The following is a 24,949-nucleotide window of genomic DNA, read 5'->3' as shown; positions in this document are numbered from 1 at the left end:
CCTGCCAAAATTTACAAGGCATGGGACCAGTCTTGTTACAGAAGCTGCCAAACTGGCGGAAGGCAAACGCACACAAAGTGGGCAGAAAAAGCGCTTCAAGGACATGCTGAAAGTCTCTCTGAAGAGCTTTAGCATTGACCCGAACTCCTGGGAAACAATAGCGCAAGACCACCCTGCCTGTGGAAGCTGCATCAGCAAAGGCATTACCTCCTACAAGCAGAGCAGAAGAGAAGAAGCATGAGCTGCGCAAATCCATAGCCAACTGTTTGCCAACCAACCCAGCAGACCACTTGTTCCCAACATGTGGCAGAGCATTCCGAGCCTGCATGGGACTGATCAGCCACAGCCAGACCTAGTCAACCTTCTCAATGTGATGTCCTTGGTCATTGTCGACAAAGACGGACGTACAACAACAGTTTTACACCACCGTTTTGACACTTGCCAGGCCCAGACTTTCACTTTTACTACATGTAAGTCACCCCTAAGGTAGGCCCAAGGCAGCCCCAGGGGCAGGGTGCAGTGTATTTGAAAGGTAGGACATGTACTGGTGTGTTTTACATGTCCTGATAGTGAAATACTGCTAAATTTGTTTTTTACTATTGCAAGGCCCATCTCTCCCGTAGAATAACTTGGGGATTGCCTTGAAATATCTTTCAAGTGTAATTTCTTATTGGGAGCAGACAGAGATGTGGAGTTTGGGGTCTCTGAACTCACAATTTTAAAACACATAGGGGGTCATTCTGACTTTGGCGGGCGGCCTCCCGCCGGCAGAATACCGCTGCGCGGTCAATAGACCGCTGCGGTAATTCTGAGTTTCCCGCTGGGCTGGCGGGCGACCGCCAGAAGGCCGCCCGCCAGCCCAGCGGGAAACCCCCTTCCATGAGGATGCCGGCTCCGAATGGAGCCTGCGGAGTGGAAGGGGTGCGACGGGTGCAGTTGCACCCGTCGCGATTTTCAGTGTCTGCGTGGCAGACACTGAAAATCTTGGTGGGGCCCTGTTAGGGGGCCCCTGCAGTGCCCATGCCATTGGCATGGGCACTGCAGGGGCCCCCAGGGGCCCCACAACACCTGTTACCGCCAACCAGGTTCTGGCGGTCAAAACCGCCAGAACAAGGCTGGCAGTAAGGGGGTCGGAATCCCCATGGCGGCGCTGCTTGCAGCGCCGCCATGGAGGATTCCCTTGGGCAGCGGGAAACCGGCGGTACACCGCCGGTTTCCCGTATCTGACCGTGGCTGTACCGCCGCGGTCAGAATGCCATGGGAGCACCGCCAGCCTGTTGGCGGTGCTCCCGCGGTCGTTGGCCCTGGCGGTCCATGACCGCCAGGGTCAGAATGACCCCAATAATTTACTGAAGTTTGTTTTTAAATTGTAAGTTTGAAAATGCCACTTTTAGAAAGTGGGAATTTTCTTGCTTAACCATTCTGTGCCTCTGTCTGTCCGTTGGAATACACGTCTGGGTCAGGATGACAGTTGAGCTGTTTGTGAATTAATTCTAGACAGTCACACAAAGAGAGCTGAGGTGTGCCCTGAAAATCCTGATGGGTCTTCTTGAGCTAGAGTGGTGGGAGGGGCTGACACTTGCACCTGAATAGGGATGTGCCTGTCCTTACACAAAGCAGTCTCCAACTCCCTGGAGTTTGTCTGGGGCCAGGGCAGGGAAAGGCAGACTCTTGTGCACTACAAGGACTTCACTTTGAAGTTTGCCTACTTCAAAGACAGAAATGGGTATAAGTACTGCACCTCTGACTCCTCAAAGTCACAATCCTTCTGGACTGAGGACATTCTGCCAGGAAGAAGAGCTGGATGCTGTAGGAGAGACTGCTCCTCTGCCTGGTGCTTTGCTGTGCTGGCTTGCTGCTTGCTGCTTCTGTCCTAGGAGTGAACAAACTGGACTTTGCTTTCTACATCCTGATTCCAAAGGTTCTCCAAGTGCTTGGACTGAGCTTGCCTCCTTTTTAAGAAGTCTCAGGGACATCCAAGACTTCATCTGCCAGCACATGGGTTCTATTGCTGAGAGTCCTTACTTGCCAAGTGGTGCCATATCCAGTTCTTGAGTACTTGGGAGTGAGTTCTGGTGTAACCAAGAAGGAACAAGCACTCCAAAGCGACTTTGGAACCGGCGCAGCTGTCCGACTCCACACCGCTCCCTGCACCAGAGCTGTGGTCCCTGGCTGAGTGCAAGGACTGCGATTGACACCGCAGATCCGACGCCGCTGCAGCGCCTCTAAAGTCCCGAGGGCCATGTCACCGATGTCCGTGACAGCCGACCTTGGCACAGCACCTGTGGCTCTGTGGTGTGATTGCGACACTGCAAAGTCCACACCCTGCATCTTGCCCTGCTGCATTCATCGACCCTGCCTTGTCGTAAGGAACCCATGCCTCGCCACCGACGCTGCATTACCTTCCCTTCAACCGTAAAGAACAGACGCCTCACCGCCCCTGCAGGTGCGGCTCCTTCGCTAGGGCGGAGGAGCCTCAGCTCACTGCCAGCAGCAGCAGCTGCAAACCTTTTAATATGAAACGATAATAAACTATATTTATTATTGTTTTGTATTAAAATAAGCAGGGCCATGGACTGTGACGAGCACTGAGGGGAGTGCACAGCACGCACCCTCATTGCGCATGTATGTTTGGCCGGCCATATTGGGCCGGCCAAACACACATGCGCAGTAGGATCTCTCCAGCCCGGCACTGTGTTGCCGGGCTGAAGAGAGATAGGCACAGGCTCCCAGTCTGCCTGAGAACGCCCTGGCTGGACGCTCCCAGCCAATCCTAACGTTGCTCTGAGCAGCATCGGGATTGGCCGCAGGGCATGTTGGGAGCCTGTTCCTGAAGTCTAGGACGGAGGAGCGGAGCAGCACGGAATTAAGGGAAGTTTTTTTTTTATTATTTTATTTTATGTCTTCCCTGCCACTCGCCACCCCTTTTCCCTCCCACAAGCCGTCACTGCTCCTCTGCCTAGCAGTAAGGAACCAATGCCTTACCTCCTCCGTAGCAGTAAGGACCCAATGCTGCACCGCTCCAGCGACGCCTCACCTCCCCGACTCCGTGCAACATCTTTGTTTCCTCGGTTTCCAAGATTCTGTACTGGCCGGTGCGACTCTGAGACCAGCCCCACTCCCTCACTACTGGCATCGGACTGTTGGGAGCTATTGCATTTCTAAGCACTATACTAAGATTTAATCTTTGAACATTTGTATCTTTGCTTGAGTATGTTGGATTTTTGTTGTTTTGGTCTTGTTTCACTCAGATAAATATTGGCTATTTTCTAAACTGATGTGGAGTACTTTTGTGTATTTTCACTGTGTTACTGTGTGTGTGTGTGTACAAATACTTTACATATTACCTCTGAGATAAGCCTGACTGCTTGTGCCAAGCTACCAAGGGGGCGAGCAAGCTACCAAAGGGGTGAGCAGGGATGTTTTTTCTTATTTTAGCTGTGTGACTCCCTTACCCTGACTAGAGTGCGGGTCCCTACTTGGACCAGGTGCAAACCACAGCCAACTAGAGAACCCATTTCTAACAAAAAGCTTCTCCTTTGAATGCTGTGTGCTACACTAGCAATACAAAGGTCCCTTGCAGTGCATTCTAATCACCTCTCCCAAATACAGATTGAGGGCCCATACAATCTGTTAATCCATCAATAGTCCCTCCTCTGCTACGTATCTGTAGTTATTAGCACCAAAAGAATGCTTTGTTCCTGCTGTCCTTCAAGAACTGGGGCATCGTCTGACCGAATTCATTCTGCCACTCTAACCGCGTTTACATTTAAAAATGATGGTAAAAAGTGTTGGTCTCCCCTGAGATAAACAAAAGCATGTCCCTCTGGGTGGTACACCCCTCATCAAGTAGGAAGAGCCTGCCACCCTGACTCCTTGGTGAGAAGCAGTCGGCCTTTCACTGGCATGGCCATCCAGGAATCAGAGCAGGGTAGGACAACCCACGGAAATCAGTCGAAGACTTAGTAACTCTCAGCGGTAATGCCCCCTGTGGCTGTGTTTGACGTCATACATATGTGCCTTCATTCAGTGCAGAGTTTATACACCAGTGGCCATCCGTCCTCGAGGAATGGAAGTGCCATGGAGATCACTACTACCTCCGAATTACAGTGCCCTGAACTACCCTTGTCCAACATCCCTCGTGTTTTCACTGAACCACAAACCTTTTCTAACCAATTATAAAGGTTTTGCTGCAGTTACCTCCTATAAACATCAGATTGCTCCAAGTAAAGCGTCGCGCTCCATTACAGAAGACCGCCTGCTGGAGCAAAAACAAGAAACTCATTTTTAATCAGTCACCTGTTTTCATTTAAAGTTTATCACACTTTGAAAACATATACACAGGTACCATTTCTGGGGCTTGTAAAGGAGCCTTCAAACTTTGGAATGTTCATATCGGGGGCATTAACTCATTCCGACGCTCGCAGGGCAGCTGGAGGTGCCGAGTTTCCATCAGTGTGCGAGCTCCGCAGAGCACGGGATACAGCGCTCGGTCGCCCGCAAAGCGCTCACCTTCATAAATGAGGCGTGCTAGCAGGTTGAGCCTGGCGGGACTGGAAAGTAATTAAGTACTAAATCTCCCTTTCTCCCAAATTGGACAAACATGGAGGGAAAATTAAGAAGTCTTGGGTTTCCACCACGCCACAGTGGCATTACATATGGTGCCGCTTGACCCCGGTGGAAGACTAAATCCGGGTTGGGATTCGGAGGTGTTAACAAGCAGCGCTGGCCAACCACTGGCCCGCCAAGGTAGTCTTTCTTCTTTCTGACTTAAAACTTGTAGCAAGCGCACAAAGCTAAAGATGAAGCGGGAGCAGCCATTGAAATACTGCCAAGTGCAGACACAAGGGTTTGTGTAGAGCAATACGTTGGAGCAACATTCCCATATAGCACCTTATTAAGAGTGTGGGGGCTAATATTTAGGGTCAGTGGAATTATGTGATTAGATTTGCCGCATTTGCCACATAATCCATCATCTGCAGAATAGTCTGTTGATTTTAACACAAAAAATTGTGTTTCTAACTCAAACGGTTCAGAAGTTACTAAATGTGCAGCAACACATGTTGCCATGCAGTGACAGGCCCTTTGCACAGCTGGTCAGTCAACTTTCTGTTGCTTATTGGTATATTTGGATGTTAAACTGGTACTAATGGCGTGCAACCAATGCCCGTGCAGTGTTACCGAGTTTAAAAATGGCGAAATAATGAAGTTATACAATTACAAAATGTGCTACATTATATCTCATAATTTGGCTCTTATTGCTGCATGATTTACTCAACCCTGCCATATAATTTGGCCGTTTCAGCGATCGTGCTAAGATTCCAGCAGAGACGTGGTAGACGTCCTGGTCTCTGTTTTACAAGTGCATTATAGACTTCAGCCCTTGCAATACAGCAGACTGGACATCTGCCACTTTTTGCCAGAGTATTCTGTGCGCCAAACTCTAAATAAGGCCCAAAGCCTCCCAATCTGCAGCTAGTGTTTGTTTTCTGAGTAGCAACTGTTGCATAAAGTGGGTGGAAGCAAACACAGACAACCTAAAGCCTTCTGACCAAAAATCTGATGGGCTCTCAGAATCAGGTAGAGGGTGTAATGTGTCTGCAGGAGTTTCACACTTCATTTCAGCCTCAACGCTTACACTCAGGTGCAGTTAACTCAGAAATAGCGATGTTTAACACTGAGTGAAGGGGAACTAAGAGCTCAAAACACAAAAGGACAAGCATTTGCAATGCAACGGGTCTCGCGTTTGCTCATGTTAGAGCTGATAGCGTTGTAAGCTCCTAACCCGACTTTTCACCTATCGGGCAAAAGTGCATTTATATACGTAACCCGAAAATGTGCAATTAACTATGTAAAGCGCTCGACTTCTGCCAAGCGAGATCGCGCTCGTAAATTAGAGAAAAAGAAGTCCACGAGCCCAATGGAAAGCAGCGAGCCTCGCATGTTTTCTGTACTTGGTCGCTGCGCTCGAGGAGGGCTAGCCACCTGAAAAGGCATGACGTATGCGTGCCTTCGACTAATGAAAGCAAGCAGATTTTATTAGGCAAGCCCACGAACCAATAAAAAAACACTGACGTGACGTTGACAGGGTTCCGAGCCCTTTTCTGAACACTAAAGAGTCTCGCTGCGATACACATGCGCGAGCGCATGCAACGCAGGCTCAACCCTAAAATAAGCAGGCGAGGTGGGAGGAATCCCATAGCCCACCAGGCTTTTCGGTCTGAGTTGAGTGAGCTGGTCCTTAGGGCAGCACCTCAGCCTAGATGTGCCACCTTCTGAGTGTAAACTTCCTTTATCACACCTCATTCCGTTATTGGCAAAAAAACTGACAGCCTGGCGGAAAAAGAGAAATGTCTCAATGGGGATTCAAAAATAATATCATGTCTTTATTCAGCAAGTACCATCACGTGGGGTCCTTTGGCCACAGGTGACTCCACTCTTGTCTTTTCTCTTTGTCTAATAGTCCATTTTAATTGGCCATTCCCTGTGTGACATTGTGTGAACATCTATTACCCATTATTTGAATTACCAACAAAACCATAAGCATCATTTTTTTTTCTTTAGAGCAGATGTGGGAGGAAAGTACAAGATGTGTCCTACACAGCTACGAGAGGAGTGGGGTCAGGAGGTGGGTCAGTAGCCCTCCAACATGCGAAAAAGCAGCAATAGTGAGAAAAACATGATGTAAAAATGTGGCACTGGCTTCTTGTAATGAGGTTGCTGTAATGGGTTTCTTTATTTTCACATAGGAGCTTCCTAGGTCTTATTTTAGGCCGCAGAGCTTTGGCATGTATCAGCAGGTGGCCTCACTCGGGAAGTCAAAGACTGGGGCCCGAGCTTCCATCTGCCACCGCAAAGCCCCCTACACTTCTTTAAGGGACAACCCTCGCACATGCAGGAGTTTGATTCCCCTTTCCCTGTTTCTGAAGGAGGAAGCTTCAAGCCCGCTGGGTGACTCTTGGCAGAGGATCACTGTATGTCTCCAAGAGTGTAGTGAGCATCCCAGGATTGAGGGGCAAACTGCAGAATATCCTGATGTTCTTGGGCGTGTACTTGTCACCTGGCAGTTGTTGGCAAAATGAATTGTGGGGATATGTATTGGCAAGTGTGCAATCTTAAGTACTTTACGCCTGTGACTTTGGCCAAAACGTTTTAGGCTTTAAATTCTGTTTTGCAGGGGAGACAAGATACGTAGACATGCATCTGCTGATGCAGTGAGCTAAATGTACCTGTTGGCACTTCCGAAAGCCAGTCCAGGCAGGTCCTGTGTTTAGACTCTAGCAGAAGCATTTTGCAAAGTGCATCAGCAGCCAGTAATCAAGGGTGTCCAGCGAAATTCAGCCAGTATTGGGAGTGATATCATGCATCCTTTGTCCCAAGTGACATCTCCGGTTTGACCCTTTTACCCGCCCATAGCGGCCATGTGGCTTTTTGTCATGTGTGACACCTTAAACCAAGCCCAGGTTTTTAGCCCTCAGCCCCTTTCCTTCTGGGACTCATAGTTTTGTAACATTGCAAGCATGTGCCCAGAAATCTCAGTGATGACTAAGTATCTCCTTGGTAGCTATGTTTCCCACCCTACACAGCTTCCTATTTGTTTGAGATGTGCTAGACAAAGGGCAAGGAGTGAAACTGCCCAAGGTAGGTAGACCTGTTGGAATTCTCTTTCTCTTTCTATTTCTATTTCACTGCCTTCTTGATCCCCAGGCTCGAGAGTAGCATGAATGCTGCCAGGTGCAGGGAAGGCTTAACCAAGGCTAGCTGCTACTCTTATTGATGTCAGTGCACATGGTTTCATTATGCTCAGTGCATACGTCCTGCAGCACTCCACATGCATTTTGCCAAGCACACTTTTTGGAAAAATGACCTTGTCCTGTAGCAGAAAAAATCCCATCCACCCAGACGGCTCATGGTTTGTCTTCTATAATGGAAACCATAGTATTTTGTCCATGATCACTCAATGGGTGATAGGCAGGACTCGAGCTCAAATCTTGTGGCTCTGAATAGACCGTGGACTAAATCTGAGTTGTTTGGTTTGCATTACTACCACATCTGCATGCAGCAGGCCCCCGAGAGATACGCCGCTACTACTGTCACAGTATAGGCTTTCCTGCAATTTGTAGGTCTCGCTTATCAGCGCGCTGTCTGTTGCGAGACATAACACATTGTGTCCTTCTGCTGCTAATTTTTAGGCTACGTTCTCTGTCGGCAGTCCACCATTGTGCATGTGTTTTCTAGGTGTCTCCCTAGTGTGTTTCTCTTCCCTCCTTCAAGCTCCGCGCTGCGCTCTCTCTCTTGCCTGTGTGCTTCTTCCTCACCCGTTACCATGGCTGTCTTGCCTGTTTGCTCTCCACGTTAGTTTGCTTCGCTCCCTGTGCCCTCCTTGTTGCTTCCACCCACCCATGACGGGGTTTTGCTTCCCACGCTGTCCTGTTACTAACCCCCCCCCCCCACACACACACACACACCTGTGTTTCCACACACCTCTACGGCCATAATGGTGTCTCTAACCTGTGTTTCTCCACTTGCTCATGACGCCCAAAGAAGCAGAGGATATTGTGATCAGCTTCGCCAGGGAGCAAATGACCTGTCGATTTTTGGATCAGCGGCTTCAGGAAACAAATACTGCATCTCTTCTTCTAATGGGGAGCGTTGGTGCCGAACCTGCAGTCATGGCCTGGGGTCCCACATTGGCCCTTGGCTTTCTTCGACTGAAATATACAACTCCCCATTTCACATGTCACACCAGTTGTGTTCCTGGCCTCCCAGAGACTCTGCAGAGTGTGTGCCGCAGAGGTGCAAAGTGGTCGCTCCTCCGTTCTGCTCCACAAGTTTTAGGTTTGACTCCAAGTACGATATACTCCATAGTTTTACATCACAGTCTTTAGTTCTCGCCTATGAGACAGGTTTTAACTGTCTGTAGGCAAAAGCCTATTGCTGACTGTAGTGCTGTAAGTTGGACGAAAAAGGAGAGGGTGGGAGAGGGTCTGTAAAAGTGTCATGGCTTAAGTAATTAAGGACGTGGCTTAACACATGTGAATTTCAATCCTGTGTCTGACCTGCATTTAGGAGCCTCTTTGTAAGTTTTCTGTTATTGCATCCAGACATATCACACAATAACAAACATGCCTAAAACAGGCCCAACCTATTAGAAGTTTGATATAAATTAGTGACAGCAATAATTTTGTTGTAAGTAATTAGAATTGATAATTACAAACGGAAAACAGACAAGCACTATGCGCGCACTGGAGAGAGGCCAAGGATTGCATGAGCATGTTATCTGAACACGGTTATGACCCACTGACTCCCACTGCCTCCAGAACTCTCATTTGCCCCCCCATCACGAGCATAGTCCTTCAATCGGAAATCACCCGGATACCGCTCATATATTTTGATATATATATATATATATACACACACCAAACAAGCTTTGGAACAACTAAAAGTTGATCCTTTTAAATCTAGGACCTTTTGACTTAGGAGGTTCTTAGTAAAGCCAATTAAAATACAAAATTACATTAAAGCAAATATACTATACAGTTATAACGAATGCAAAGTATTTATTATGTAAAATATGCAGTTTATATATAGTAATATATTACTAAGACCTTTGTCAAAGCCAATAGGACCCAAAGCAAGATCTATTGTCTTTGCCAATGATTGTTTCATTTCTGAGTATAATCTGAAGGAGGCAGTCAGTGAATAAAGAAGTAATGCACTTTGTTTCATCTCCGGCAGAGGGAGCCAAAAGGAACCGACTCTCAATAAACCTCGGCTTGTCCCCCTGGCCCAGATACATTTAAATCTCTTGATAAGAAGCTAATATAAAGTAAACAGAGCTTGGCGAAGGCGTTTGTAGCTTCAAATGTCCCGAGCTGCTTTGCTGGCAAGGAGCCTTTGATTTACAATTAAGCAAGGGAGCTTGTAAAGAAATCTAGAAGAAATAAAGGCGAACAGAGCGGAAAACAACCCCCTCTCATGTCTTGGCTCATTCTCCTCCCCAGTCAGATCATTAATTCTGTCCAAAAAAATGCGGTTCCTGTTTTTCCCTCCAAAAAAAAGTCTCAGCTGTTACCAGGAGACAGCTGCCCCCCTCTGGAACTAATTACAGCTGCCCGAGAGCTTTGGGCCTCGCAACCACTCCAATATTGTTGTTAATTTTTAACACATACAGTTGGGAGATGTCATAATACCTGATATACGATCGAACCTTCAGCGTGCTGCAGCCCAGCTGCTACTGGGCATCTGGCAGGGCGACTTGTGGAATACTGCTCGAAGAATTCACGATTCTAGCTTTCAAGAGGGCGTGTCCCCTCCTCTTGTATCCTGCTTAAGTCTCACATTATTGCCATTAAGTGTAATGTCACCTGGCACCCTTACTACACCACTGGCTTTTCCAGCCAAGAGCAGTTTGCATTCCGGGACTTGTAGTTTCACGAAGGACAGTCCAAGTGTGGATTTCACAGCCTCTGTGGGTGAAGCTCGTTTTCCAAAAGAGCCAGGACTGACTGAAGATAGCAGGTATACTTCTGGCCACTGGAATTATGCAGCCGCAGCATTTTCCGTATAAATATGAGTTTGCCACACAATGTATCATTTTCTGTATAATCTGCATATTTTAACCAAAAAATACTGTTTCTGGCTTTAATGAATCAAAAGTTACTAAATCAGTAGCAATGTTTGTTGTCACTCAGTGAAAGGCCCTTCGCCTTTTGCTATATGTGGGTCTTCATTTGGTGCTAATGAAGTGCATTCAATGCCCCGACAGTGTTAGTAAGTTTAAAAATGGCCAAGTAATGAAGTAGTATTATTACAAGATATGTCGCATTATGCTGCATAATTTACGTTTTCTTGCCGAATAATCCACTCTGCCACATAATGTGGTCCTCTCTTGCCGCATAATTCCAGTGGCCCTGCTGATAGTGCAGCGACAGCGGGGTTTTGGGATGCAGTGGTGGTGCAGCGAGGCACAGAGAGGCTCAGGGTGACATGGGCAGGAGGGCCGTGGGCACTCAGAAGACGCAGGGGACATGGGTGGGAAGGCAGGAAGGCCCCGGTGGGGCAGAAGCAGGGAGTCACTCAGAGGCTGGGGCAGAAACACACTCGAGGGTGTGAGAGTGAAAGCACAGGAGGTACACAGGGCGAGTAGTACAGGGGGCTGGCCTGGGAACCTTTGGAAAGAGGAATCACAGGCCGAGTTCCGTTTGAACCGAAACACATTCAGTACGTTCTTCCTGAATTTGAGGCCATTTTCAAGAGACATTTCAACCTGCTTATTCTTATTATAAAACTTGTCATTACTGTGTGTGTTTGGCTGGAGCTGGAATTCAGGCCAGTTTGTAATGAGAGCCTTAATAGTGCCAGGACATACAAGTGTATTCTCTAGTCCAAGGGACACATGGGGTGTGTTGTAGAATGCGGCACATTCTAGTTGTTTGCACCGGGTGCACCTTTCACCAGGTGCCCCCCGTGCAAACAAGGAGAATGCGCAATATTATATTGAATGCGCTGCCCCCGGGGCAGCCATGCATCCAAGTGAAAAGTGCAGCAGCTGCTTCAAAGCCGCTCCGTGTTTCACTGTGCAGGCGTCAACCCGCCTGTACTTTTAAGGGGATTAGAGATCCCCTTGCAGGTGGTGCAGTGAGTGACTGCGCCCGCCTGCAAGGTGATGTCTGGGGGGTGCGCAAATGCCCGTTGCGCTGCTGGGGAACTTCTATGATATGAGCCTCTGGTAAGACGGCCGCGGCTATTCAGTTGCATTGTGTTTTGCTCCATCTTCCCCTGCGTAAAGGTTATTTCTCAATTCTTTCTGGAGAAGATAGGTTGCTCACTCATCCTAACCTCTCTCCCTAACTCTTGCCCACCTTGCCCGTCCCTTAACCAGTCTCACAAACTTTAATCTTTCTTCCCAGCCAGGCTTCCTCTCCTTATACCTGCCCTCACCTCTGAATTCTGCTTCCTCACTGCATAAATGTGTGTTGTATAGTGCGAAGCTAGCAGAAATGGATGCCGAGTACTTTATAGGGTGAAAGGCAAGCCTGCAGTCAGCGAGTGATGGAAGTAACTTGTAATTGCATTGTTACTGCATTGTGATGTAACGTTCTTTAAAGAGATGCATCTTCAACTATTCTCTAAATTGGTTCCACACACTGGTACTTTCACAATCTTCGCCTTCCAGAGTACCTGGTGGCCACCCGGATTATCATTACTTTGTACTGGTCCAGAGGTCGAAGTGGGCGGGATTGGAGGAGCAATACTTTTTTTATTTATGAAAAACCATTCCCCTACTTTTTAAAAAAAAAAGACAACCATCCATGGACGATTCATTCCATAGTTTAAATGCTTAAGCTGAAGTGTCATTCAGTGAGTCTCCTGTGCTGTGAAACCGAAGCCAGGCAGACAGCTAAACAAGCCTTCCTGCCAGGGTGCCTGGTTGCCTGAAAGAAATGCGAATGTGCGCTACGAGTTAATCTGAAAATGTAAAGGGTAATCTGCAAATGTGAAGGATGCTTGGGAGCCGGTACTGGCTTTCATTGATCAAATCGCTTGAAGCTTTGTGATCACAAAGTGTTATTCATTTTGAGGGCTAGTGGAAAGAGTTAACTACTGAGCTGTGAAGTGTGTGCTTTTAATTGTAATTGTATGTATATATAGCTTACTCCTCCTGGAGGTGTTGAAGGGACTGTAATGAAAAAACAACTGCATTAGCTACAATCTGGCGATTACTAAAATCTATATTTTGAAAATACACTGTTATCTTAAATCTTTTTCCACATATTTTAGCAGTATATCTTATACTCTGTGTAATGCAAGCTTAAAATAATGACTTACATACTCACAGTGCATTCTGTCACAGGCTGTGATCTCAGAGCACAAAAGATGGACAATTCGCTACTCTGCATTGCACCAACCAAGATTTAATTCTGTGGCTTTTTGGTTACACAGAGACCTCTGCAGTGCATTACCTAAGAGAGGTTTCATTATGTACTATAGTGCATTTGTCACTGAGTAACAACTTTTATATTTATTTTTTCATTTAAGCTGTCCGTTATTTTATTTGTAACTACTTGACAGTAAAAGACAAAAAACTTGAAGAATATTTTGTTTTCTAGCTACACCTTTGACCCATCCCCCACGCACAGTGACCCCACTCTAATGCATGCTATGCGAACCAGGATTGCCATAGCACCACATCTCCAGCTTTTGCTGTTGCTGTGGATCTCGTCTATGTGCTGCTGGTTAAACAAGGGTCACATACCGAAAGCAGTGAAGTGCTATACAAACCAGGCTTCCACAGCATCTCATCTCCAGCTTGTTCTGACATTCTAGATCTGTTCTGTGTGTTGCTGGTTTACTGCCCTCTGTCCCTAGCTTCTCCCAGCTTAACAATCATCTGGTGACCCCCAGCTCTTTACATTGTAAACGATCTAGCATGCACCTAACTCCCTTGGATTCATTGTGCTGGAAATCATTCACGACTAGTCATTATGGCCTTCAGTAATAAATATTGAACAAAAGCATAGGCCCAAGCTTTTTTGTTCATCGCACGCTGATAAAAAGTGCTGCTACCTCAGCTCCACAATCTATGCATGCACTGGCTCCTTTTGCAAGCATAGCCCACGCTGTGTTTTTATCTTGGCTTTATGGTTTTCACAACTGTGTTCTCTGCCCGTACTCTTCTGAGTCCTGACAGTCTGCCCTACTACTTTGCTTTCCAAATGCAAGTTTCTATTGGCTTAATGTAGTAATTCTATTCATAGCTCTGACATGCTGACATGTTTGCTCTTCGAAATGTCTTGATGGCATTTTCCCATAAGTCTTGAACAAACTTAGGGTCATGCTGCTGAGCTGGACACCACTTAGTAGGTGACTACAAACGTTCATGCTGATGAGCTGGACACCACTTATTAAATGACCACAAACGTTCATGTTGCTGAGGTGGACATCACTTAATAGAGAACCACAAACATACATGCTGCTGAGCTGGACACCACTTAGTAGATGACCACAAATGTTCATGCTGCTGAGGTGATATCACATAGTACATGGCCACAAAACCATCAGGTAGTATTTGTATAGTGCTTCTTGTCACCTGCGAGGGTATCCAGGCACTTTGCTGCAGGTCTCAGTTGAGAAGCCATGTCTTGAGCCCCCTCTTGAAGCGGGTGAGTGAGGGTGCAATGTGGATGTGGCAGTGGAGGGACTTCTAGGCTTTGGCAGTGAGGTGGGAGAAGGAGCATCCTCCAGTGTGGCTGTGACGAATGTGAGGGATCTCAGAAGGGGCGAGGTGGGCGGAGCAGAGGCTCCTGGGTGGTCAGTGAAAGTGCAGGCGGTGGTTCATGTAGGAGGGACCTAGGTCGTGGAGGGCTTTGTAGGGGTGGTTCAGGAGTTTGAAGTGACATCTCTTCTGAACTGAGAGCCAGTGGAGGTTCTTCAGGTGCTGCGCAATGTGAGTTCTCTTGGGCAGGTTGGGGATCAGTCTGGCCGCTGTGTTTTGGACCAATTGGAGTCTTTTCAAGAGTTCAGTGGAGGTGCCTGCCATAGTCTAGTCTGCTGGTGATAAGGACCTATGTTACTGTCTTCCTGGTGCTGATGGGTAGCCACGTAAAGATCTTAGGGAGCATGTGAAAGCAGGCCACGGAGACAGCATTGACTTGGCGTTTTATGGTTGGTTTGCTGTCGAGGATGATGCTGAGGTTGTAGGCGTGGTCTTTTGGAGTGGGGAGTTTGTCCGAGTTCTGATGGCCACCAGGAGCTGTTCCAGAAGGCGGTGTGTTTGCCGAAGATGATAGCTTCAGTCTTGTTGGTGTTAAGCTTAAGGCAGTTGTCTCTCATCCAAGCTGAGACGTCCTTTATGCAGTTGTGGAAGTTGATCTTCATCGAGGAGGGGTCAGCTGAGAGTGACGGGATGAGTTGGGTGTCATCGGCATACGAGATGATGTTGAGGTTGTGCGATCTGACAAGGTTTTTGAGGGTTGTCATGTAAATGTTGAAGAGGTTTGGACTGAGGGATGATCTTTGGGGACACTGCATATGTTGTGTTTGGGTTGCGATGTGAAGTGAGGAAGTCAGACTTTGTGGGTGCTTCCCAGACCCAAACATTCAGGCCCATGGACGGCTGTTTCAGCGTATTCCATGTGCACTGTAACTGAAGCTGTTACACCACCAAGGCTGTTCCCCTGTGCGAGGGACACATAATCATGTCTGAAACTGCACCCAAAAGAGGAGTTTCCATCACTTGATTTGGTGTTTATTCCTAAGCAAATGAGGAACTTCTTTGCCACTGCTCCTGCTATCATTGCAGATTCTTGTTGTGAGAAAGAGACGCCCAACCAAATATCCTCCCCCTTTAGGACAGGGTTTGGAGTATTCCAGGAACCCTTTATTTGACTGGGGAAAGAGGACAGCAAAAGGGCAGGTTTGATTAGTCTCCTTCCAAAGGATGTTTTTGTGCATGACAAGGGGTCCATGAGGCTCAGTGAAGGTGACGTAGACGCCAGTCACCTCTAAGGGGTCTAATCCCAAGGCTATCTATTCATAGGGTGACCAGATCTTGAGCACCAAAAACTGGGACATTTTGAAAAAATAGAAGAAGGTCTATATTTTTTACATCAACAGAACGTCGCAGAATGACAGCTCTAATCAACATCGGAACGCAGAAGGGGCACTAAAAAAAGATAATATATAATAACTGCTAACTAGCCCTGCTTTGGAACACCTAAAACAGTGTCTCTCACTATTTTCAGTGGACCCCCTCTAAAAACCGGGGCATAAGCTGAATTTGCTGAAATCTGATGGGACGGCTGGCAAAAAAACAGGACTGTCCAGCAAATCCAGGACGCCTGCTCACCTTAACTCTTCACCATTCTTCAGCGCTGACCATCTTATCGGTGTAGGATTCCTGCCCTCGGTACTGGACTAAATGGACTAAAGGTAGAGGGAGTTTGGCATAAGGAGACTACTGCATCTTTCTGCCACATTTTATAATGTACCCTAATTTCTAAAATAAGACATAAGAAGAATAACTAGAATAAAAATAATAACAAAAAGAATTTATAATAAACCCTAATTGCTAAAACAAGAAATAATAAGAATAACAAGCATAATAATAATAACACGAATAATTTATCATTTCAAATGTACCCTAATTGCTAAAACAAGAAATAATAAGAATAACAATAATAAAAATAATAACAAGAATAATTTATAATATAAACTAATTTTTAAAACAAGAAATAATAACAGGTATAATAATAATAACAAGAATAATGTAGCCTAATTGCTAAAACAAGAAATATTAAGAATAACAAGCATAATAATAATAACAATAATAATTTATCATTTCAAATGTACCCTAATTGCTAAAACAAGAAATAATAAGAATAACAATAATAAAAATAATAACAAGAATAATTTATAATATACACTCATTTCTAAAACAAGAAATAATAACAAGCATAATAATAATAATAAGAATAATAACAAGAATAATGTACCTTAATTGCTAAAACAAGAACTAAGCTGATTACACACACGCCCGTGTGGCCCCCACGGGACAGTGAGTCCAAGACCCCTGGTATTAATTGCAGAGGCAGGCCGGATCACCGAGAGGATACTTGCGCACATCGTTGGATCTATGCATACTATATAAGGCCTGATTAAAGAGTGAGGTCACAGACATGACTAACCAGCCCGGCTTGGCAGTAGGAGGTATTTAGGAAAAAAAATATTCATTTAATGAAATGGATACAAACATAACCGCATAATGGAAATAAATATGGTTAAGAAAGGAAATTGTAATCACAGCTCAGCTCCTACTACGGCTCTCCAAAGCCGCAGCCTCGGGGCTACCCAAAAGCATGTAAATCTAGATCTTTAGCAACGCTGTAATTATTAACAGGACATTTTCTGCTCCTGCAAAGCTAAACACTGTGGGAGCAACACTTCGGCCCCCAGTAGGCCCTGGTAGCAGAGGAATCTCTGTATATAATTAGAAGAACAGCTGGAGATACTTTTACGGTTATCAAAAACAGGTTTCCCCAAACTGCATAATGTGGGCTCCATTTCAGGATTATGGACCTTGTTGAATATTTCATATTTGTTAGATGCTTATCCAGAAGGGCGCTCTCTGGAGGGCGGCATAGGGAGAGCGGCCACGTCTGATAGCCTCCAGATTAGGTCATTTGGGCTTTTGCGGTGGCAGGAGACAGGTTTTTGAAATCCTGGACGTGTTTGCTGACGGAATCATTTATGATGTTTGAGCATATTCAGAATGTAGTCCCAAAACTGTACCCTCTCGTTATACATTAGAGGGAAAAGCAATTTTCTGCGTCCGGTGAAAGATCTGGTCTCAACGTCTATTGAAACAAATGAGACCGTGACTTCTTTACGCAGCAGCTAAACGAAGCGTGCTTTAAAGAGGGCCAGACCCCTTTCAAATAGTGATAATTTGGGGCATACTTTGGGGCAGTGGATAAGGCAATGCAGATCATGTTTGAAGGCCAGACAGCAGATAATGAAAACCCATAATGCCATTGTCAAAAATGCGAAAGTTACGCCAGATCTTGTACGCTCTACCCCAGATCCGGCATTTTAAGTAACAAGGGTGCACTGATGTTTTCCTTGGTCCTGCACTTAAATTCACAAGTACTCTCTTGAACTTCCCTCGATCTAACACTGCAGGTAACAACTACTCTCCCGCTTTTTCCCAATCCTGACCTTCCATTAGAAATACTCCTCCCTTGTACCGTAGATCCTTTTCTTTAATTACCAATTGCTCTTTCACTTTATCCTAGATTCTACATTTTAATTAATACATATTGTCTTGCTTTACTCCGGATATATCTGTTTAATTCAAAAGTACTTTCTCCTTTTACCCATATCCTTCCTTTCAAGTAATAATTGCTCACTTGTTTTACCCCCAGATCATGCCCTTTAATTAACAAGTATCTTTTGCTTTACCCAAGATTCTACTCTTCAGCTTACAAGTACTCTTGATTTACCCCATACCATTCTCTTTGATTAGCAAGTACTCTCTTGCTTCACCAAAGATTTTTCACTTTATTTACTAAGTACTGTCTTGTTTGATCCGCACTGATCCTTCCCAAATTAAAAAGTAGTCTCTCACTGTAACCTGAATCCCTTTATTTAACTAATATTCTCATCTACCTCAGACCACCTTCCTCAATTGAAAGGCATTGTTTATTTTTATCCCAGATCATTTTTCTTAAATAAAAAAAATTTTTCCTTACCTCAGAATTCTCTCTTTATTTAACAAGTATCCTCTCACCTTTTCTATGTCTGTAGAACTTGTTTCTTCTTTTGAATTGTCTCAATTTTCTTTAATCTCTTATTCAACGAATAACATTTCTTTGCCAGCTTGGCTGATCATTGTGGCCCTTTTAACTCAACTGGCAATGTTTGTGCTGATTCAGTCATCGAAAGATTGAGATTTTGGAGTTGTAATAACCATTACAATCACAGGGAAGCAGCTGTGCTAATTGGATATATATTGGGTTCTCATTCTGCTTTGACTCACATCGGCAGAGCTGAACGTCTCAGTCTTCATAGAGCTGTATTCCATCCTTTTTTCTGGACTAATACAGGAATCTTTCTTTCTGCGTCTCATCCAGATTTTACCCAGTGAGATTGACACTCATTGTGTTCTATTTTGGGGTGAACATCTAAAGCACTTGGCTGCTTTAGTCATGTGTGTAGACACTCTGAGCTTGTGCCTCCTGGTCCTGTGGAAATTCTCCTCAGTTTTGATGCCACAGCTATGCGTCCTGCTTCCCATGTTGTTCTCGCAGAAGAGGAAGGTGGGTAAGGTCCTGGAGTGTGTCGTCTTCTTCATTTCCAGTTAAATGCCCTTTGTTAAAATGGAACTCTTCACATCCTCTAACATCACACTGCCATGTGGGATGCATATAAGCTTAGTCTTCACCGACTCTAATTACTATCTGCAGGAATTACAGAGAAAAGCAATCGAATAGGGCAAGGCATCTCTATCCACTGGTATGCTGATGATACACATCTCTACCTTAAAGTATTCTCTCCTCCTAACAAGCTGTGTTTTGGTCACTGCCTTGATTGCATTTGGACGCTAAGTAACATACATTCTGCTGAAACTAATTCCATTCAAGTCTCAATTACCTATGTTTTCTTTCCCCAAAAAATCTGTTTAGTACAATCATGGTTGGCTGGTTATCAAAGGCATCAGCACAGCTTTGGTCTGAGGACCCTTGATGGGCGGCTTGTTTTTGATTTAGGCCTTAAAGTCCTTCCAGCCTGCTATTACGATACAAGATGCCACCTTCAAATTAAAACTCCGCAAGTAAGTCAGATCTCTTGCCTCTACCCAGACTCTTGTAAAGTATTTTATTTTTCCTCTGTAGGTGGTGGCATTCCTCTTTCCTTGGTGTGTCCTAGTTCTGCTTGCATGCTTTGTGTGCTTTTTCCCACTGTAGCAAGATGTTTGGCTATACCTAATGCATTTTTTCAGTATTACATTGGCTACCTCTGATAGTTTTCCATGACTAGGCACGTGCCCAATCCCTTGTACCTGTAATCCTTCCCACCAAGAAGTCCAAACCCTCCAGTCTTTCTCTCATACAGGTTACGGATCTGGAGCAGTGCCTCCACGCTTCCGCTCGGGCTTCTCTCTCCTTCTATTAGAAACATCTATAGACACAGCTCTTTGTCAACTAAAACCCAGCACTCTCTTTTTTAGGTCTGGTTTGCGATTCTATCAGGGCTGTCATATCCAGGATGGTGGGTAGTTGCATCAGAAGGCGACATCTATCAGTTATACTTTTGTTTTTTCCAAGTTTTAGATATTTCACAACTGGTGTTCCCCCTCTAAACGGTTCAACTGCCTTTATAGTTATGTTTCCACTAATTAAATGAATCAAATTAAGACCCCCAAAGAACGCCCAAGACGAGGTGGAAATCTTTGGCCTGAATCCTTGTGAACTGATTCACCTGTACTGGGAGCCGGAGGCTTCTCATTTAGTTCAAAGATTTGGTGAATTTCCTACCTCCGATGTCCTTTACTTTCTGCCTCCAGCCCCAGCATCATTTATGTCTCATCAAAAAAACTCCTACTTCTGGTTCCTAGTTAGTTGAACGTTACTGTGTATCATACACCTGCGTCTTCTCTTTGGTTACTCTTGATAGATAAACCCACCCTTGTGTTGACAAGACCTAGTTTATATTGTTATTAGTTCCTCACAGCTTGATGCTTTTACATTGCATGTGTTTACCTGGTACTCAAATATGGTTATTTTTCTAGGGGATCAAATAATATTTTACTCCCCTTTGCCTTAGAGTCCTTTGTTTAGCCTTTTTCTGCGATTTCAGTGTAATTCTTCCTCTTTGTTCATTAAAGTTGCATGTATGTGCATTTCATGGCACTGTGTAAATCTCAACACACAGTGCTCCGACTCAACTAAAAACAAATAAATAAATAAATAAGGTGCTATGAGTTTGATGTGCATTATTTATGATCTGTCCTAGCCATGATGACTAGGATCATTTGACAGGAACATTAAAGAAATACTTTTTACGAGTAGGGGAATGGGTGCACATGGGTAATGCTTACCTCTGAAGAACCACAGATCAGTGAAACCTTGCATAGACTGAGCGATTACTTGTGACAGTACGTATGTGAAGCTCTCATCTCTACTGTACTATTCTGGAACTAACTGACTGCCGCGTACTGATTATATTTCTCCTTTTCTCTTGAAGATGGATCAGAGGAGAGCAATTCATATACAAATTCAGCCAGATTGGAGGCAAGCACGCAAAAGATGGCAGATGGTGGAACCGCAAGAGAATTGGCCCTTACTTTCCACCTGTGAGCATCAGCGGGCTGAAGACCTTCTTCAAAGATCGCAGCTGGCCTCATCCTCCAGAGCCATGATCATATATTCTTATATGTTTTAGCCTCGGCCATGATGCTTTCATGTCTCTGCCATTAGCTATCGTTCCGTCCTCTGGAATACAATTTGTACATTACTGCATTCTATTTGCATCACTGTCCAGATGTTTTCTTGCCCAGCGGAGCTGCGATGTTGTGATTTGGAACTGAGCTAACCAGCTCATTGGTTACATTCCTTTTCAATGTGAATAAAACATTTCCCCTTTGTGGCTTCCATCCTAGTCCTACAAGTGCAGCAATTTGTTAATCAATTTACACCACTTCAATAACGAAAATAATACCGTAGTTCTTAAATAGTGCAAGGGCTCGTACTGAGTAATCACAGTGACGTCACACTTTTACCATGGGTGACAAGGTTAATCTCTTTTAATTTCCAGTGCAGCAGTTACCCTTAGGCAGTCGTCTCCAGCCTCTAATCATGTGCCCATGTGTTTAGTTCTAAAATCCTCAATGGGACACCCAGACCCTAATGTGATGCACGACCATCAAGCTAGGGACCAAGTTGGCTTTCTCAGTCTTTTAATTAAGTGTTGCTTTATAAAATAACTTTTGCCTACTCTCCTGCTTTTGAACTCCTAATTTCCCATTGTTTTGTCCAAATGTGGCTCTTTTATTTACTTGTGACTGTTATGGTCCTGCCAGTTCCAGTGTGATCTATCAATTTGGAATTTAAGTAGGTTGTATGATAAGACACTACTCAAAGTTGCAGACATTACATATCTTTATCGTGGCCTCTTCCTCGGGACTTGTAAGTCCTCAGATATAAGACTGAAGAACGTTTGAAGAACATGAAGAGAAAGGCAATTGTGGCATCCCTTACTGTGCCTGAGTGCCATTAAGCATGCCTGCCCTTGTCCGCCAGTACAGACCCTTTCCTCCAGTTGATGTTACTGAACACACATTGGGCATAATACCTGAGCGGCTTGCACAAGTACACGTGTCCATTTTGTCCCCGCTCCACGGTGCCAGTGCATCTCTATCAACTAACCTCCCACCCAGCGTTCCAGGTTTCCATTTTACGCCACAGATCTCCAATTAATCACAATGCCCGTCCTTTTGCTCCTAATTCGAGGATGCTGCCACCCACCCATTAGGTTTACAGGGATTGGGACCGGACTATCCCATGCCCAAGGACTCTTGAAATGATTTTTCTTAACGATTTAGTCTGTCAAAAATAATATGTGCAAATGAATGGGCATCACAGGCTTCCTGGGCAGTTTCATGATTTTGTTCAATGGAAGCGCAAGGTGAGCGACCCTCACTTTACACCATTCTTGTCCCCATGACCCGTTCTTTAACAGGCAAGGCAATGACTCACATGGTCAAAAACCAAGATATACTGACTTTTTACCTCTGAAGAACCCTTGCTGCCTAAGAACAGGGCTCACATTGAGGTGCATTTGTGTCCACTAAACACGAGTGTAAAACTTACCTAGTGATTTTTTGAAAAACATTAGTCTACGTAAACCACTAGAGGTAGTAGTGTGGAACATCAAGGTCACTCATCTTCATCAGTTATCTCAGAGGTCGATAAGGTATTTTGTTCTCCCCAGCCCTGGCAACACAGACACTTACTGTCTCCTCTCAGCTGTAGCTCACTTAATCCTCTTTCGGGAGCTGATCAATACTGGCAAGAGTCGTGAAGTTCTGTCCTGTAGCAGTATCCTAGAATACTTTCTTGCTTCCAGTGCGTTCAATCTAGGTGTAACCAACTGACTACCTCCATGTAGGTCAGTTGCCCAGATCCTTGACCCTCTGGGTGGGTGCTCGGGGTAAGAGTGCACTTCACAAATTTCTTCTTTTCAATTGGCCAGTATGTTCTGCTCTCTCCTGCGTTAATGATAATGATAATCAGAAATCCTCCAATGTTGTGCAGTAGGATGAACGACCAGCTGGCACAAAAGTTGTCCAATACCAAATTCTTCCTAATCAAATAAAAATAGGAATTCACAGAAACATATTATTAAGATCTATGTGCCTTTCCACAACAAGGTCTTGTTTTGGGTGGGCAAGCACCCTGCATCTTCATCTTCCTTCTCACTGGACAATCAAGTAGAGTATTAGGGTGGTACTAGTCAGAAGGTCTACCTGTACTCTTCCCTTCTCCTCAGGTATGCCAACACATACGTGCTGCTTTCCTCACATCTGCCCTTATCTTTGCGGACACAGCGGCCCGAGAAATGCCTTTGGGCTATCTGTGTGAAAGGAGGACCTTGTGTTCTCAACTTGTCACTGAGGTGTAAGTGCACACTATGGACTTTCCCTTCCATAGTAAGGCTCTTTTTCAATACTTCACACAAACAATTACTAATCTCTGTAAAGGTGGACTGGCAGCTGCTAAGACTATGGGCCTGATTCTAACTTTGGAGGACGGTGTTAAACCGTCCCAAAAGTGGCGGATATACCACCTACCGTATTACGAGTTCCATAGGATATAATGGACTCGTAATACGGTAGGTGGTATATCCGCCACTTTTGGGACGGTTTAACACCGTCCTCCAAAGTTAGAATCAGGCCCTATGTCTAGAGTAGTAAGTACCAGTGGTACTCCAAAGGGTGTTTCGTTCCTCACTTCCCCGTCACACCTTACTAGAGGAAAAGAAGAAAGTCTGATTTCAGTGAGAAAAATAACCAAGGTGTTTTTGAGACCAGGTCTGGGCGCAGGACGGATCGTGCAATTGCCTCTGTTTTCAAATTATTTGTGCGTTGTGCGGTGCAAAAGTGTTTCGGTCCCTCCTATGCCAAAAGAAAACCTTGCAATCCGGTGGATACTACTGAAGTTTGAGGCCAACTCTTGTGCATAACTTGCATTTATGAATACAAAGGAAAGTTACAGGATCTCCAAGCTTGCACCCAGTTGTGGCGTTACCAAAGAGAGCACTGATGTCATAAGTTGTGAAGGACTAGTATTACAACACTGTGCATCCAGGATCTCTCAGGGTTACTGTTACAGCTCAGTCTAAAACGACTGGAGCCTCCTCTGCAAAGAAAGTAACAGGAGCAAGGTCATGAAGTCGATTTAATACATCATTATGTGAAATGTACTATCTGGCTGGCTGTTTTTCCAAATCTGAGAACTTCAAACTGGCCATTCATTTTTTTTTTATCCAGACACACCAGTGTTACATGTTGCAGGTCACTGGCACTTGGTGGGTAACCCCCTTACTCTCAGTAAAGCTCTCAGAGGTGAGCAGAAGCGAGGAAAAGTAGAAATGTGACTGTTATCCTGACAGCCTCTGTTACCTAGATATATTGTATTGGAACATCTTGTGTATTGCCCCTGTCGAAAGGTTCTATGGAAAATATGGGATTATTGTTACTTTTGATAGTTTACCCCAAATCAGAACATCTGCAGAAGTCTTCCAGTCTCTACAACTCTAATGGCAGAGGCTGGGTACTCACAGAATGGCATCTAGGTTCCCCTCTCATTAAAAGTCAAAAATGCTTTATCCTTGAACTGCAAAAAAATTCCATAACACATCTAGAAGTGTATGTTCGTGTCAATGGCTTTACACTGGTGCCTTCTTTCTTTTGCAATCCTTTTTGACATGTCTACAAACGGACAAGTTTTATGAGCTGCCCAGAAAAATGCAGCCTCACTGGCCCATTGAGCTGAACTGTTGAGGGGTCCATCTCTGCTAGCTTCTGCTTAGTTAGCACTGGTTACTTGCGTAGGCCATCAACTCTTCAGTACACTTTTACAAAGAAGCATAAAACTGCTAACATTATTCCAAAGAATGTTTCTAAAATCCTCTGTTGTACTCTTGGGAAAACCAGAAACGGAGCCATTCCTATTGCGACTTATGGTCTAAGACTGACCTATTATCCAGGTTTAGAGACGTTTCCTCATCTATAAATACTTTGGAAGTTGTTATACATTTTTTATCTGTTATTTCTACAGAATAGCTTTTTATACAGAATATTGCCCCTATTTTGCACTGCTTATACTGTTCTATGTTACATGTCTGTATCCTGTATTGACATGTGTGTTCTGCTTTTATATTTGCATAC

The 24,949-nt window shown here is 44.9% G+C and overlaps 1 protein-coding gene across 2 annotated transcripts in view; it reads left to right on the top strand.

Annotated features, from left to right (window-relative positions):
- Window positions 1-23,356, top strand: part of LMF1 (lipase maturation factor 1) — a 981,191-nt gene extending 957,835 nt beyond the window's left edge. For both annotated transcript variants that reach the window (XM_069209821.1, XM_069209820.1), the window contains one exon: window positions 20,746-23,356. In XM_069209821.1, the coding sequence (XP_069065922.1) occupies window positions 20,746-20,920 (175 nt within the window). In that variant the 3' untranslated portion in view covers window positions 20,921-23,356. The remainder of the gene's footprint in view (window positions 1-20,745) is intronic.
- The last annotated feature ends 1,593 nt before the right edge of the window (window positions 23,357-24,949 follow it).

This window comes from Pleurodeles waltl, chromosome 10, assembly GCF_031143425.1.
Source record: "Pleurodeles waltl isolate 20211129_DDA chromosome 10, aPleWal1.hap1.20221129, whole genome shotgun sequence".
In the NCBI taxonomy this organism is placed as follows: Eukaryota; Metazoa; Chordata; class Amphibia; order Caudata; family Salamandridae; genus Pleurodeles; species Pleurodeles waltl.
This window is presented reverse-complemented; position numbering and strand designations above follow the sequence as displayed.